The sequence below is a fragment of the Misgurnus anguillicaudatus genome, chromosome 11, assembly GCF_027580225.2.
Source record: "Misgurnus anguillicaudatus chromosome 11, ASM2758022v2, whole genome shotgun sequence".
Taxonomy (NCBI): Eukaryota; Metazoa; Chordata; class Actinopteri; order Cypriniformes; family Cobitidae; genus Misgurnus; species Misgurnus anguillicaudatus.
Genome location: NC_073347.2, coordinates 22,346,055 through 22,360,726, shown reverse-complemented (window position 1 = coordinate 22,360,726; position 14,672 = coordinate 22,346,055). Strand labels below are relative to the sequence as shown.

Here is a 14,672-nt window from a genome sequence, read left to right as displayed (position 1 = left end):
GTATATTTGTATGACGTCATTTCCACAGGTTGTCAACGATGAAGCGCAAAATCGTAATTATTTTGTCTAAAAGAAGTGTAAAAAGAAAACGTTACCTATTACTTTGAATATTAAAATTATAAGTGATTTATGCACGTACGGTGGGTGAGCGCGCATGCGCAATACACAGATAGCGCAGCGCTGCAGTTGTTGATCACTGACGGAGGCGAGGTAAGTAGCCAGCTGAAACATACGTGTACTTACAGGGGGATAACGTGTTTCAATAACGGTGTGCTTTTACATAGTCGCAGGAGAATTGTGTATATCAGCATTATAATAACATTTGTAAAGCAGTTTCCCTCATTTAGCGCATTATTTTCCGGTTGTTTAAAAATTAAACGAATGTGAGTAACGTTAGCTGATGTGCTAAATGTACAGTCACGGAACTACCTGGTGAAAGATTTCCTCACAATTATTCTTTCATATTTTCATGAATCAACACAGTTGTCTAATATGTCAGATACATTTTTTTTTAAAGCTTTACGTTGAATATTGTTTTTTATTTGAACGAGACTGCAGTAAGGTGGTATGTGCGGCAGACTAGCCTATTATCGCTTCGACACCTATGCCTGTTATATATTTATAAACACTAAGTCAGCGAACACATTTCACAATAGTGTTTCGGGGTATCTTGCTGTTTGGTGTTTTTTGGTCGGTCTTTTATGGTTGTTTGTTTTCTTACAAACAGGAAATAAGTTACACTAACAAGCTGGTTAACTGGCTTGTTTAAAGAATTATACATTTCTTAAAATATATGTGTTAATGATGTTCCCAATATTTTTACAATTGGTTTGTGTGTCTCCTCTATTGTTGTTGTTATTGTTACATTTTGAATGGTATTTCTAGGGTTAGACTAGCTATTATTTAATAATTTACCATTTGATGGAAACTTCAAAGTTGCTAAACCAGTACTGGGTGTTCTCTTTAATTTTAATGATGCATTTGTTTCATTAAAAGACCCATAGTCACATTATGCATGTTGTACTGAGGGGTTTGTGTACATTTTCAGACTTAAAACGGTTAAAGATGACGACGTCTTGGAGTGACCGACTCCAGGATTATGCAGACCTTCCAGCCAACATGGATGGTTTATCGATGAAAAAGTACAGAAGAGATGTACATCACAGGTAATAATACATTTTATCAATATTTACTGCTTTGTGCATTTCTTTTAAATCAAATTCTGCTTAGCTTACCCGGTCTCTGTAAATTAAAAACAAGCCTTTGAATATTCATTACTAAGTTTGAATCCCTACATGAGGCCATGTCTCTTTTGTCATACTTTAATACAAATTTTGCAAAGCATTCTTGTTTTCTTTTTGTGTGTGTGTGTGTGTGTTGATGAATGCATCTGTGTTAACGCACATTTGTTCGTCAAACTCGCTCACCTCCCTGAAATTCTGTAGCACTGCATATAATGTAAGCCAGCTTGGTGCCATGTTAAAAGAATGAAGTGTTTTCCGACTGTGCTGACATATTGGATTTAACACTGCCTGTGTTTCTTAACCAGATCGGCTTTATTTTTTTTATGCAGTTTGACAGGTAAATCTGGCCAGTCAGCATTACTTTTTTATGAGACCAATACTTTCATGTAGAATATTTGACTTAGTAAACTTTGTGGGAGCCACAAAGGGAAATAATATTTTTTTTTAAATGAGGACCCGGGTAGTCATTTATAAGCGGACCAGTGCAGTTGTTTATGCAGTAGCATACGCTAGTCTGTATGTGCTGGTATAATATATAGTCCATGTATTCCTTTATTATAAAGCTTACCACAGGATCTGGCCCGTTGTCATCCTTCTATGAGGTATGCCAATGTTTTGTTGTTGACATGCATTGCTGACTTGCTGATCATTTGTTTTGTAGTTGATGTTTTTCCTCCCATGTAATCATGAACTGCACTAAAAATTCAAGTTGAAGCAAACTGTAAGATGACTTCTTCATTTCTTTTCCCTTTGAGTCCTGTCATCATGCTATTTAACACGTAATTTCCTCATAGTGTAGCAGCTCATTGGTTTTAGATTCAATAATGCAAATTCATGTTAAATGCTTTACTGGAAATGCACAACTGATAAACAATGCACTACTGTTTACTGAAATTAAGAGAAAATGTGTTGGTAAACAACTGACCATGGCACATTTTTAGGCAATAATAAATGTGTACTCAGTTGGCTTTTAACTTGTTTAGCCAGAGCTGCCCATAACAAAATATGTGTCTAATTCATAATAGTGTGATGGACCATAATATTTTTTATGAGGAGCGTTTGCATGCTTTTTTATTACCAATCATCAGGTAATTTCTGTCTTGTAAACTTGATTCAATTTGAAATCAATGAATATTACCTTGACATATTCTACACATCTCATGTTTTGCTGATGTTGGCTGAACTATGAATAGATATTATTTATCAAATGCATAGTTTCTTGAAGCAAAATGTAAGAGATGTGAGTTAATGCTTTTACAGGCACTTCTATGTCAGCGTTACTCATTAACTGTATTAATACAAACACAGCTCACAGATTGTACTGGAATGACAGTGTCTGATACGGTCTAAGTTTGATTTTATTGATTATATTATTTACGTCCACAGAGTTTTTGTCAATAGAAGTTTGGCAATGGAGAAGATAAAATGCTTTGGCTTTGATATGGACTACACTTTAGCAGTGTAAGATAAGTATCTGCATTTTGACTTCTTCCTGCATTGCTAGTTGTTTTAAATTTACACCATGAAGGCAGTTTTTAACACAAGAGTTGTGTTATTAATAGTTATAACACAACAGAAGTGAAACAACAATATACACAGACCTTGTATCGAGGAGCAGTTTATTAAAGGAATATAGTAACAACATGCCCACAGTGGTGTAATAGGTCTGTAAATAGCAGCCCTGTCTTTGGTTGGCTAAGGTCTGAAATGTGACTTCTTAAAGTGAACAACATGGAAGATGGTAGAACATTTCTAGCATCCATAACATTAAACATCATCTATTTGATTGGTCATCTTCCTGTTTATTGGCTTCTGTCCATAAACAAGTACTAAAGTTTACAGGAAAAGGTTTTAATTTCATATGGTTTGTCAGATGAGAGCCGCTTAGACTAATGTTAATATGCGCTGTATGTTCCTGTACTAAAAGTGCTAAGCTTTGCGAATGTCAGAAGAGAAATGCAGCTTATTCTTTTAGGGCCATAAAATGTGTTTAATACACACCTATTTTGACTGTAGGTTGAGATTGACTATTCTTAAAAGTGCCTGTGACAGCGTGCTGGACAGTATCTAAGAATAAATCTTTAGCTGGGTGTGAACCCTGTTGCTATATTGACAGATCCAGCAGTTTAAGATCTTAGAAGGTTGGTCACAGGGTTGACATTTCAGTTTTCTCTTTCAAGCTGAAATCCTTCTAGTTGCTGCTGGAAATAAATTTTCAGCTACACTAGACGACTGTAAACAATTCCTTGGTGCACTTACATTTTTAAGTTTAAACAACTTGAATTAATAAGTCATTTCAACTTTCTTGACTAGTGAGGAGTTAAAATAATGTAGTTTAATGGGTTTAAATTATTACAACTTTATAATTTATAGAAACTTCTAACTAGTCAAAAAAGTTTAAATGACTTATTTATTCAAGTTAAAATTAATTTAAGAGCAACAAGGTATTTTTACAGTGTAGATTAAACTAGAGAAAGACTAGATTAGACTAGAGACGGACTAGATTAGACTAGACCATAATGGACATCAATATAAAAGCTTTCACAATAAAATGCTAGTAAAAAAAGCAAAACACTAATTTCCTAACTTCAAATGCAAGGGTTAAAAACACTTTCAGCCAAGACCTAAAAACCTTGAAAGACGGGGCCTTTCGGATTTAAAGGGGATGATTGTTCCACAGTTTTGGAGCCAGTACTGTTATTTGTAGTAGCCTACATGCATTTAAATATAAATGAAAAGCCTTTCTGCCAACAGAACAACATTGTAAGTGTGCATAATGGGATTGTCACATGAATTGATATAGACAGTGAATGATGCTCGTAGAGTTACAGATTTTTAACTGAAAGTATTTGTGGATGCTTTGATCTAAAGTGTGTAATAGTACACCTCTCAACAGCATAATGAAGCAGGGTTGTAATCTGAGTAACTTTCCATGTCCTTTGTATCAGTTGAAGTTTTGACCTTTGATTGCCTCGACCACAAAGCCCTCAGCATGAACAGTTTAACAGCCGTAGGTTTTGGTGTATCTCATCTAGATAAAATCGACAGTACTTTAACCAGGTTTAACATACTCGTGTGTTCTATTTTTGACAAAAGACACCAAAACACAGTCAAATTATTGATTACTACTGAGTAGGACTGCACTTTTTTTTTTTGACATTGCAATATTTTGGCAGATGACTTGAATAGCTTTATTTGAAAATAATAAATTATTCGAAAACGATGACCTGCATTTACCTTGTGTTTTGTTGTACAGCTCTGGGATGGCAACTTGAAAAAATAGTGCTATGATTTCATCATTAAAGCCTGCATGTCAACAACTGTGTTAAAATAAAAATAATAGTAAATAAATCTATGTTTATTATTAGAACCCATGAATGAGAGTAAATTAGGTCACATCAGACAGAGTTCCTTGTGGAAAAAATGCAGTGGACTGATTTATATTTACCTTACTACATTGTGTATTCATGCAAAGTGACTACTGCGCATGCACATATTGCAATGTTATTGCTGAAATAATATATTGTGCAGCATTATATTTGATTGAAAAATTTTATTCTTTGACGGGCATAATCAACTAAGGCAGGGATTTCATCCATAGTTCATTAAAGAAAGTGGTAATAACATTAGAGGTAGACCGATTAATCGGTTTTACAGATTAATCGTTACCGATAGTTAAAAAAAACCATGTCGATAATTTTTTCGAGTGCGTCCGTTGCATTAGAAAAAACAGCAGGAACATAAGGTTGTCGTCAAGGCTGATTTTTTTATTATTACTATTAATTTACATTTGTTTATTTCCAGTTGGTTACTTTTATCCATGTTTTAAGTTAATACCGAGAGAAAGCAAACTTTATGCAGCTGTCGGCGACGTTAACATATCCAACTAAATAAAATCTGATTTCAGTTCTTTTTTATCATCACTGCAATACATGTTTTTAGATAATCATTAAATGTTAAAACAGAAGCAAATTAAGTACAATACTATGTTAACTAATTTAATTATGCAATTATCCTACATGTAATTATATAATTTTAGCAGTTAGGTGTTTTCATTGAAATACTTCTGAATGCATTATGAAAATGCATTTCTCAACCATACAGAATAAAGCATTAAACATCCCTGTGGCATAAAAATAATAGGTGGAATTATGGCTGTCGCGATTATGAAATTTGGTTGGCGGTTAATTGTCTCATAAATTGTGACGATTATGATGATTAATTGTCTGTTTTAGGGCTTTGACGGTTATGAGGAGTAATTGTCTGTTTTATTGGTTTGACATAGTCAGATACTGTGTCGTTTATACATGCGCTGCAGCTCCCCCTTGTGTTTTTTAGAGAGATGTGCAATCATTGCGGTGATCTGAAATCATCGCAATGAGGTCAAACAATCGAGATGAGACGTTAATTAATCATTGTGACAACCCTAATTGGAATTCACCTTGCAATTCTTAGAAGCAAGAGAAGTTTCTTTTTATTGGTTTCCTACTAATGCTAGCTCATTAGTACAATTACATTTAATTTCTTTTAATATCATTGCTATATTTAAACCAAATGTACACATTGTCCAAGCACATTCTGATCAACTTGTTTTTGTGTTCTCTTAATAGTGTACAAGTCTCCAGAATATGAATCACTTGGCTTTGATCTGACAGTGGAAAGACTGGTTTCTATTGGTTATCCACAAGAGCTGCTAAACTTTGTTTATGATCCTGCCTTTCCAACAAGGTGATTTCGAAATTTATTTTTCATTATTTATAGTGCCAGTTTCACTCTTCTTTTGTTCACACAAATTCTGTTCACCTTGCAGAGGCTTGGTGTTTGATACAATGTATGGCAATCTGCTGAAAGTAGATGCATACGGAAACATCCTTGTGTGCGCTCATGGTTTCAACTTCCTGCGTGGGTAAGGTCTTTTTATTCAAGAACGGTTGCTGCTTTGATAAGTGAGCTTTAGTAAAGACTTGACATATGTTTTTGTGTCTCTGCTAAAACTAAACAGCTTAATCTTTATTCCTTTGGCAATAAATATATCATAACAGCTTTCTATTTACCCATTTTGTTGAGACTAATTGAGTTGTTTCATAAATTACTGTGAAAAGGAACAAAATAATTTTTTATATTTATTTTATTTATAGTCCAGAGATAAGAGAGCTCTACCCAAACAAATTCATCCAGCGTGGAGATACAGATCGGTTCTACATCCTCAACACACTCTTCAACCTGCCAGGTAATACAAGCAGTCTTTATTACTAAACACATTGCAGAACATTTATTTACCAATCAATACCAGAATCATCTATATCATGTGTCTTGTTTTGTATTTTGTCAGAGACATACCTCTTTGCCTGCCTGGTTGACTTCTTTACTAGTTGTGCCAGATACACAAGGTTTGCTTTTATACTTTTAATTTGATTAATACTACAAAATCATAGTAGTTATACTGCACATACTGTATGTTTAAGTTTCACATCAAAAATCAAAGGCTTAATAATAAATGGTTGTTGTAACTTTGTTTTAATTAATAGGGTTTTTTCCACTGTTGGGGTGTGTTCTCACTTTTATTACATTTAAAATTTTAGGGTGGTTCCTAAACAGGGCTTATCCTAGTCCCAGATTAAAATGCATGTTTGTGCTGCCTTAATTTAAAAAAAAGCATGACATATCTTAACATATATCATTGCAATTGTTTTGTCTCAAGATGCCAACCAGTATTGTTCTGGTGTAAGGTATGTATATAAAAAAATACATAAATGTCCTAATATAACTAAGGGGGCGTGTACACCAAAGCGTTTAAACGTGGCTGAAAACGGCAGGCGGATGCCGACTGTAGGCGCTTGCCAGCTTTTTTCTACTGTTTTAATTAATACGTTTTTTTTCCACTGATGGGGTGTGTTCTCTCTTTTATTACATTTTAAATTTCATAAGGCGTTTTCCTAAACAGGGCGTATCCTAGTCCCAGATTAAAATGCATGTTTGTGCTGCCTTAATTTAAAAACGGCATGCATTGACATATCTTAACATAATATCAATTAAGCCACTGTTTTGTCTCAAGTAGGGTGACCACCTGCTAATAAGCCCAAGGGGGGACAAGGGGTATGTTTCTGAGGGACAATGTGGGACACTCCCTGGCCTCCCTGGGCAGACTTATTTATAGTGGTTTACCCATTTTTTGCACATACCACCCATAGATGTGTACATATCTATGCATACCACCTTACACTGCAAAAAATGATTTTCAAGAAAAAAAATTCATTGTATTTTTGTCTTGATTTCGGTAAAAATATCTAAAAATTCTTTAATTAGGATGCTTTTTCTTGATGAGCAAAATGACCCAAGAATATAAGTTTTTCGACCAAAAATATCAAATGTAAAATTTAATATAAATTATTTTGTGCATAAAACAAGAAAAAAATCTGCCAATGGGATAAGCAAAAAAACTTGAAAATTTTTCTTAAACAGCAAATTCAAGAAAAATTATTTGGCAGTTTTTTTGCTTGTTTTATGCACACAATCACTTAATTTTGATATTTTTGGGTCGTTTTTCTCATCAAGAAAAAGCATCTTAATTTAAGAATGTTTGGATATTTTTGCTGAAAAACAAGATAAAAATAACCTACTACGAATTTTTTTCTTGAAATCATTTTTTGCAGTGTACATGGCATATTAATAATGCCCTATTCCCCTAAACATGATGTATGCCCATGAATAGGCCAACCAATGTGTATTTTTCTCTAAATAAAGATTCATAATATTTTGAACATTCAATGAATTGACAGATGCACTTCCACTTACGATTTACTTTAGCTATTTAATTTATTTTTCATTATAATTTATTCACTTTAAATAAATTATAATATAAAATTATAGGATTAACACGAATTGTAGTTGCTCAACAACACTGGAACAACTCCAGAGGTTCACAGAACGAGAAGGGGTAGGAAGGATGGTGAACTTGCATGTTAGTAAAGTCAGGCGCAGGAAAAAACTGTTCAGTGTTCTGGGTACATCTTATGGACTTTCAGCCACAAATATTTATTTTCCCAGTCTTTCTTGTACCCACATAGATCTAATTGATGATGGCCTTGCAGAGTTTTTCAAATTGGAAAGCGCACATATAAAAGTTATGCACGTGCGTGGCTGCGTGCTCACTGTGCTGTCATGACAACAAAGAAAAAGTTGACAACAACCTAGTCAGTAGTTCAACTGAGGGGCAACAGTAACGTCCGAGTGGCGAGCGAGCCTGAACTATCAAGTAATGTTCATTTGGCTGCCTGGGGCTTTTTTTGAGCAAGCATTGATTATGCGTGACCGATCTCAATTTGCGGGACGCATGAATTGTGCTTCAAACGCTTTGCGCACACGCACTACGCGGGACGGGTGGTCACCCTAGTCTCAAGATGCCCACCAGTATTGTTCTTTTGTAAGGTAAATTTGTAAAACATACATAAAGGTCCTAATATAACTAAGGGGGCATGTACACCAAAGCGTTTAAACGTGGCTGAAAACGGCAGGCGGATGCCGACTGTAGGCGCTTGCCAGCTTTTTTAAGACGAGCGTTTTGGTTGCTATGATTCTTCTTTGTTTAGCAGTCATTGAACGATGCGCTGGTTGGTTGTTGTGATATTTGTCCCGACCCTCTGTGATTGGATAGCCGAGTGAGAAGTGACACCCAAAAGTTTAACATTTTTTAACTCTCGCTGAGCACGGTAAAACGGCTGCTATCAGCTCAGTCAAAACCCGCCAGCTGCTGCCATTTTTGAAAAGCACAGTGCTTCCATTGGAAACAATTGAAAACATACGCCGGCCACTCGGTGTGCATGCCCCCTAAGGTCCTAGACCTGGATTAATCTAAACCTTGTCTGGGACACTGCCCCTATAACAAATTTTAAAGAGCCTTTGATAAATCATCTGTTTTGTCCCAAAGATTCTTGTTCATTGACATAAATACACAAACACATTCAGTCATGAGTTTGTGTGATGCTGACATAATTTGTATTTTGCAGTTGTGAGACAGGCTTTAAAGATGGAGATCTTTTCATGTCCTACAAGAGCATGTTTCAAGATGTCAGGGATGCTGTGGACTGGGTCCATTTTAAGGTTAAATACTACTTTTAGGTGCCATTTCTATAAAAAAAAATTATCATTATGGTCTCAATATAAATGTAATGCTATGGAGATCTGCTATTCTGTGATATTTTAGGGGTCACTAAAAGAGAAAACTGTTGAAAACCTGGAGAAATATGTGGTGAAGGATGTAAGTCAACCAGATGATCACCTTCTGCATATATTCAAAATTCATTCTTTTTCAATAAGAAGTTATTTAAATAATAATTGTTTTGTTTGTCTATCGTTGGTGCTTTGTTCATCTAGGCCAAGTTGCCTTTGCTTCTAAGTCGAATGAATGAAGTTTCCAAAGTGTTCCTTGCTACCAACAGTGATTATAAATACACAGATGTAAGTTATTCTAGATGTGACAGCAGTCCTTTTAATTCAAATCAGATTTTGTTTTTGGTACACCTTCTTTAATATCAATTCCCCGTCTTTTCTTTTCCAGAAAATAATGACATACTTGTTTGATTTTCCACATGGTCCAAAAGTAAGTCAATTCAGTATATTTTAATTTTTAGGGTACACTTGCATGTACCATTGTGCTTCTATTTTGACTCAGACCCCCTATAAAAATGTCCAGTGAAAGGGGTCAGTATACATTCGACATATTTCTCTTACAAGTGTGGAAAACCTTAAACCAGGATACCGCTGTGTGTACTCCCTGAAGGTTAGTTCACCAGTTATGGTGTGTCTATATACCCATTGGGTACATAGTTGGACATTTTTTCATTATAAAGTGTGCTTTCAACAAATATTGAGTAAATTTTTATGAACAGAATGACAGGATTTGTCAGGGGCCATATGTGAACTAATTGCATTGCAGTTTTACAGCGTATGACAGTGATAGACCGAATCTATTATTTCTTTATTACAGGCGGGTATTCCTCATAGGCCCTGGCAGTCTTACTTTGACCTCATTGTGGTGGATGCAAGAAAGCCAGTGTTTTTCGGGGAGGGAACAGTCTTGAGACAGGTCGACACGGTAAGCTCTTAAAATGCAAATTTTTTCAATCGCTTTCTATTAGTCAGATTGAGTTTACTTATTGATTCACATTATGCATCTTATTTGTAGACCACTGGGAGGCTGAAGATCGGGACATATACAGGTCCCTTGCAGCATGGCATAGTGTATTCTGGTGGTAAGATAATATTCATGCTGTTTTTCTTTATACTAATGAAATGTTTTTAGTGAAAAGCACCTGATACGGTTTATCCTTTTCTTCTCAGGTTCATCAGACATAGTGTGTGACCTATTGGGAGCTAAAGGAAAGGACATTTTGTACATCGGTGACCACATTTTTGGAGACATCCTTAAGTCAAAGAAACGTCAGGGCTGGAGAACATTTCTGGTTATTCCTGAGCTGGCTGAGGAACTGCATGTGTGGACTGACAAAAGCAGTGAGTCTAAACATTTTGTGGGTCAATATTAAAAGGGAAGGCTTACTATTAAAGGATAAGTCAATTTTCTTTAAAAAAAAAAAATCCGGATAATTTACTCACCACCATGTCATCCGGGGTGTTGATGTCTTTCTTTGTTCAGTCGAGAAGAAATTATGTTTTTTGAGGAAAACATTCCAGAATTTTTCTCATTCTAATGGACTTTAATGGACCCCAAAACTTAACAGTTTTAATGAACTTTAAAATTGCAGTTTCAAAGGACTCTAAACGATCTCAAATGAGGCATAAGGGTCTTATCTAGCGAAACGATTGTCATTTTTGACAAGAAAAATATGCACTTTTAATCCACAACTTCTCGTCTATCTTCGGTCCTGTGATGCGCCAGTGCGACCTCACGTAATTGCGTAATGCCGTGGAAAGGTCACGTGTTACATATATGAAACGTACATTTGCAGACCATTTTAAACAATAAACTGACACAAATACATTAATTAGTATCATTTTAGTAGTAATTTTGCATACGTCCTCCGTGCCCTTTTGACGTGATGACGTATTGCGTGAGGTCACGCTGGCGCGTCACAGGACCGGAGATAGACGAGAAGTTGTGGTTTAAAAGTGCATATTTTGTTATTTTTCTTGTCAAAAATGACAATCGTTTCGCTAGATAAGACCCTTATGCCTCGTTTGAGATTGTTTAGAGTCCTTTGAAACTCTGTTGAAACTGCAATTTTAAACTGCAGTGAAACTGTTAAGTGTTGGGGTCCATTGAAGTCCATTAAAATGAGAAAAATCCTGGAATGCTTTTCTCAAAAAAACATAATTTCTTCTCGACTGAACAAAGAAAGAAATCAACATTTTGGATGACATGGTTGTGAGTAAATTATCTGGATTTTTTTTAAGAAAGTTGACTAATCCTTTAAATCCCATCTATGGAATGAAATTAGATAAGGACTGTAGTTCACCATGTTCTTTATTTTATAGCCTTGTTTGAAGAGCTGCAGAGTTTGGATATATTTCTGGCAGAGCTCTACAAGTAGGTATCACGTATCACGCACGTATAAGCACCCATAGGCATGCGCTTACATTCACAAAGAAGGACGCATAGCTAGCTGCAGCCGTTTGCCATGCAGATAATGCAGCGTGCATTCTCTACTATTTTTAAACATCTTTTTCCTCTCTCCTCTCCGCAGTTATTTATACTTTCTTTCGCCACCTTCAAATCTCATAAGCTTTGATTTATTGAGGATTATGTTAACTCGCAAACAAATAAATATTTTTTTCCACAGAGATTTGGACAGCAGCAGCAATGAAAGGCCTGATATCAGTTCTCTTCAGAAGAAAATTAAAGTACGTTTCTTGAAACAAAGAAAAGAACAAGTACCATTGTTTCTTTCATATTAATTTGTGGTGTGGTGTTTTCTCAGAAAGTGACTCATGACATGGACATGTGCTATGGAATGATGGGAAGCCTGTTTCGCAGTGGCTCCCGTCAGACTCTCTTTGCGTCTCAAGTAATGCGTTATGCTGACCTGTACGCTGCATCCTTCATCAATCTCCTCCATTATCCCTTCAGCTACCTGTTTAGAGCCGCCCACGTCCAGATGAGGTCAACAAAACACTACAGTTGTATTAAGCATGAAACTACTGTTTCACCGTAGTGTGTATTTATATACCATGATATAAATGCCTCTAAGCAACAGTATTATTAAACCTTTCAGCCGATCCAATTTCATGTAATAAACTCGAGCTACTGCATTGTGTCTTGTGGTTTATGTTTAGATGCCTCATGAGTCCACTGTGGAGCACACTCATGTGGACATTATTGACACGGAGTCGCCAATGGCGACACGCAACCGCCACTCAATTGACTTCAAAGACCGCGAGTGTAAGAGACACCAGCTGACCCGCTCAGTAAGCGAGATCAATCCACCACACCTCTTCCCTCAGACCCCAGAGGAGATCACCCACTGCCATGACGAAGATGATGAGGATGAAGAAGAAGAAGAGGAGGAGGAGGAAGAAGAAGAAGAATAAGCTGGCATTATTCGGGTTCTGTATCAATAAGTATGATCATAGCATTCACATTCAGATATAAGAGAGTATGTTTATTTCCTGCACTGTATATTCTAATTATTACTGTACCAAGTACTACATTTATAGGTGGAGTATGAAGCTAAACTGGGCATCTTGTTTTTAAATAAGGTATATGCAAAGCTCTTATTTTCCAAGCTTTTTTAATGCAAAAAAATACTTTGGTTTGGTTAACAGGTGTGAATTTACAGACTTTGTGTATAGTTACAACATACACAGACATTGCATGATATTGTGTGAACATAAAACGGTTACAAAGTCTGTCGCTGGTCTATTAAAGCTTGCGAAATAGCATGCTTACACTTATATAGTGGCTTCATGGATTATGTAGATTGCATTTAAACTTTTGGAGATGAGCCGTGTAGCATGCTGGGAAATATTACCTTAGTCATTTCACACCTACAATGGGAGCTCAAATCCATTTTTTGTCTGACTGCCTGTTAAAACACTGTAACGGAGTACTATCTGTTAGTATGCAAATAGTTCTCATGTTATTCAGTGATCCGTCCATACGTTGAAATAATGAAACGTTATGCATTGGTTAAGAAATGTTACAGGATTACTTCTGGTGGAAAAGATTCAACCTCATGTTTATATCGCTTGCTAAATCCTTGGAAGAAAAGCCAACACTGAAATATGACTTATGCACTCGCCATGGTCACTGTGTTGTATACCTTGAATCTAGATCATAGATTATTACTATTTTTATATCCAGTTAGTTCAACAAGATATTTTCAAAGTAATTTTGTTTGATGTTAGCATGAACATGGCATAGCATTTGGGTTTTGACAGAGATTTATGGATTAGGATATTGTATAATAAGATGCATTTGACCATGGACACAAAGCTTTGTGGGTGACAGTGGACCAAAAGGAGTCTTGTCCCTAAATCACACTCGGTCATAACACACTTCTTTGCCATTGTTCAAGTAGAACCTACAGGTACATACTGTCTCGTGGATCTGGACCCATGTTTGCTTTTGTTTCAAGGTTTTGTTGCGTAAAGGATTAAATTTGCTTTTTAAATGATACAGTACTCTTATTAGCACCAGCAGCGGTTTTGTCTTTTGTTGTTGTTGTTTTTTTAAGTCGAGTAAGGGATTTATTTTATAGTATTAGTTTACTGCTTACTTGCTTACTATGTTGCTTTGGAATTTCAGTACCATGTGAATAGAAACCTTTAACATGTTATTGAACAGTATTTTGAAGGATAAACAACTAGATTTATGGTTTACTTAAGTTAATTATAATTGCAAATATAATCTATAAAGAAATATAGAGAGAAGGGATTTATCCATAAACAAAGACTGTTTTAGAGTCTATAATTTTGATAAATTATTAAAGGCTGTATTGTGTGATTATAATATAGTTGAGGTTTTAAAATTACTTTATTTAACCCCCCCAAAAAAAGACCCTACTGTATATGTGGGTGTATTTGCTTTATGTCTAATTTGTTGATAATTTTGTTTGACATATTGGATTTGTTTGATTTTGTTTGTTGAAAACAGCAGTGCCCATCGAGGGATGTGAATCCGTTTTTATTTTTTACTGCATTTTCATCATGTTTTTGTGTTTTGGTGTTGTGCTTTACTGAAAAGAGTAAACCTTTTAGTATGTGACATTTAGATCGTATTGTAGTTTTAATGTAAAAATAAGACTGCCGTCTTATGTCACTTTAAATATTTTCATTTAAGGTGTTTAAAAGGTTTTTCATTTATAAAGTGTTAGATCTGTATGGTTTGCAACACACAACGTTGGTTTTTAGTGATGTTTCACATTTGAAATGTAAAAACAGTGTTTTAAATGAGAATAAAGGGCAAATCCCACA

General features: G+C 35.4%; 1 protein-coding gene across 6 annotated transcripts; it reads left to right on the top strand.

The window, feature by feature from the left end:
- Nucleotides 1–96: 96 nt before the first annotated feature.
- Nucleotides 97–14,672, top strand: nt5c2a (5'-nucleotidase, cytosolic IIa). Of its 6 annotated transcripts, none has more exons than XM_073873306.1 (19): nt 97–210; nt 1,049–1,166; nt 1,808–1,846; nt 2,631–2,708; nt 5,859–5,972; nt 6,055–6,150; nt 6,383–6,474; nt 6,577–6,634; nt 9,251–9,344; nt 9,448–9,501; nt 9,618–9,701; nt 9,802–9,843; nt 10,231–10,338; nt 10,429–10,495; nt 10,584–10,754; nt 11,736–11,787; nt 12,041–12,101; nt 12,179–12,358; nt 12,537–14,672. In XM_073873306.1, exons 2-19 carry the CDS (start codon nt 1,066–1,068, stop codon nt 12,786–12,788), a joined length of 1,743 nt encoding a protein of 580 aa, XP_073729407.1. In that variant the 5' UTR covers nt 97–210; nt 1,049–1,065; the 3' UTR covers nt 12,789–14,672. The 6 variants fall into 6 exon arrangements, with proteins under 6 accessions (XP_073729407.1, XP_073729409.1, XP_073729406.1 ...); XM_073873304.1 differs by lacking the exon at nt 97–210 and adding an exon at nt 246–268; XM_073873307.1 differs by lacking the exon at nt 97–210 and adding an exon at nt 252–383.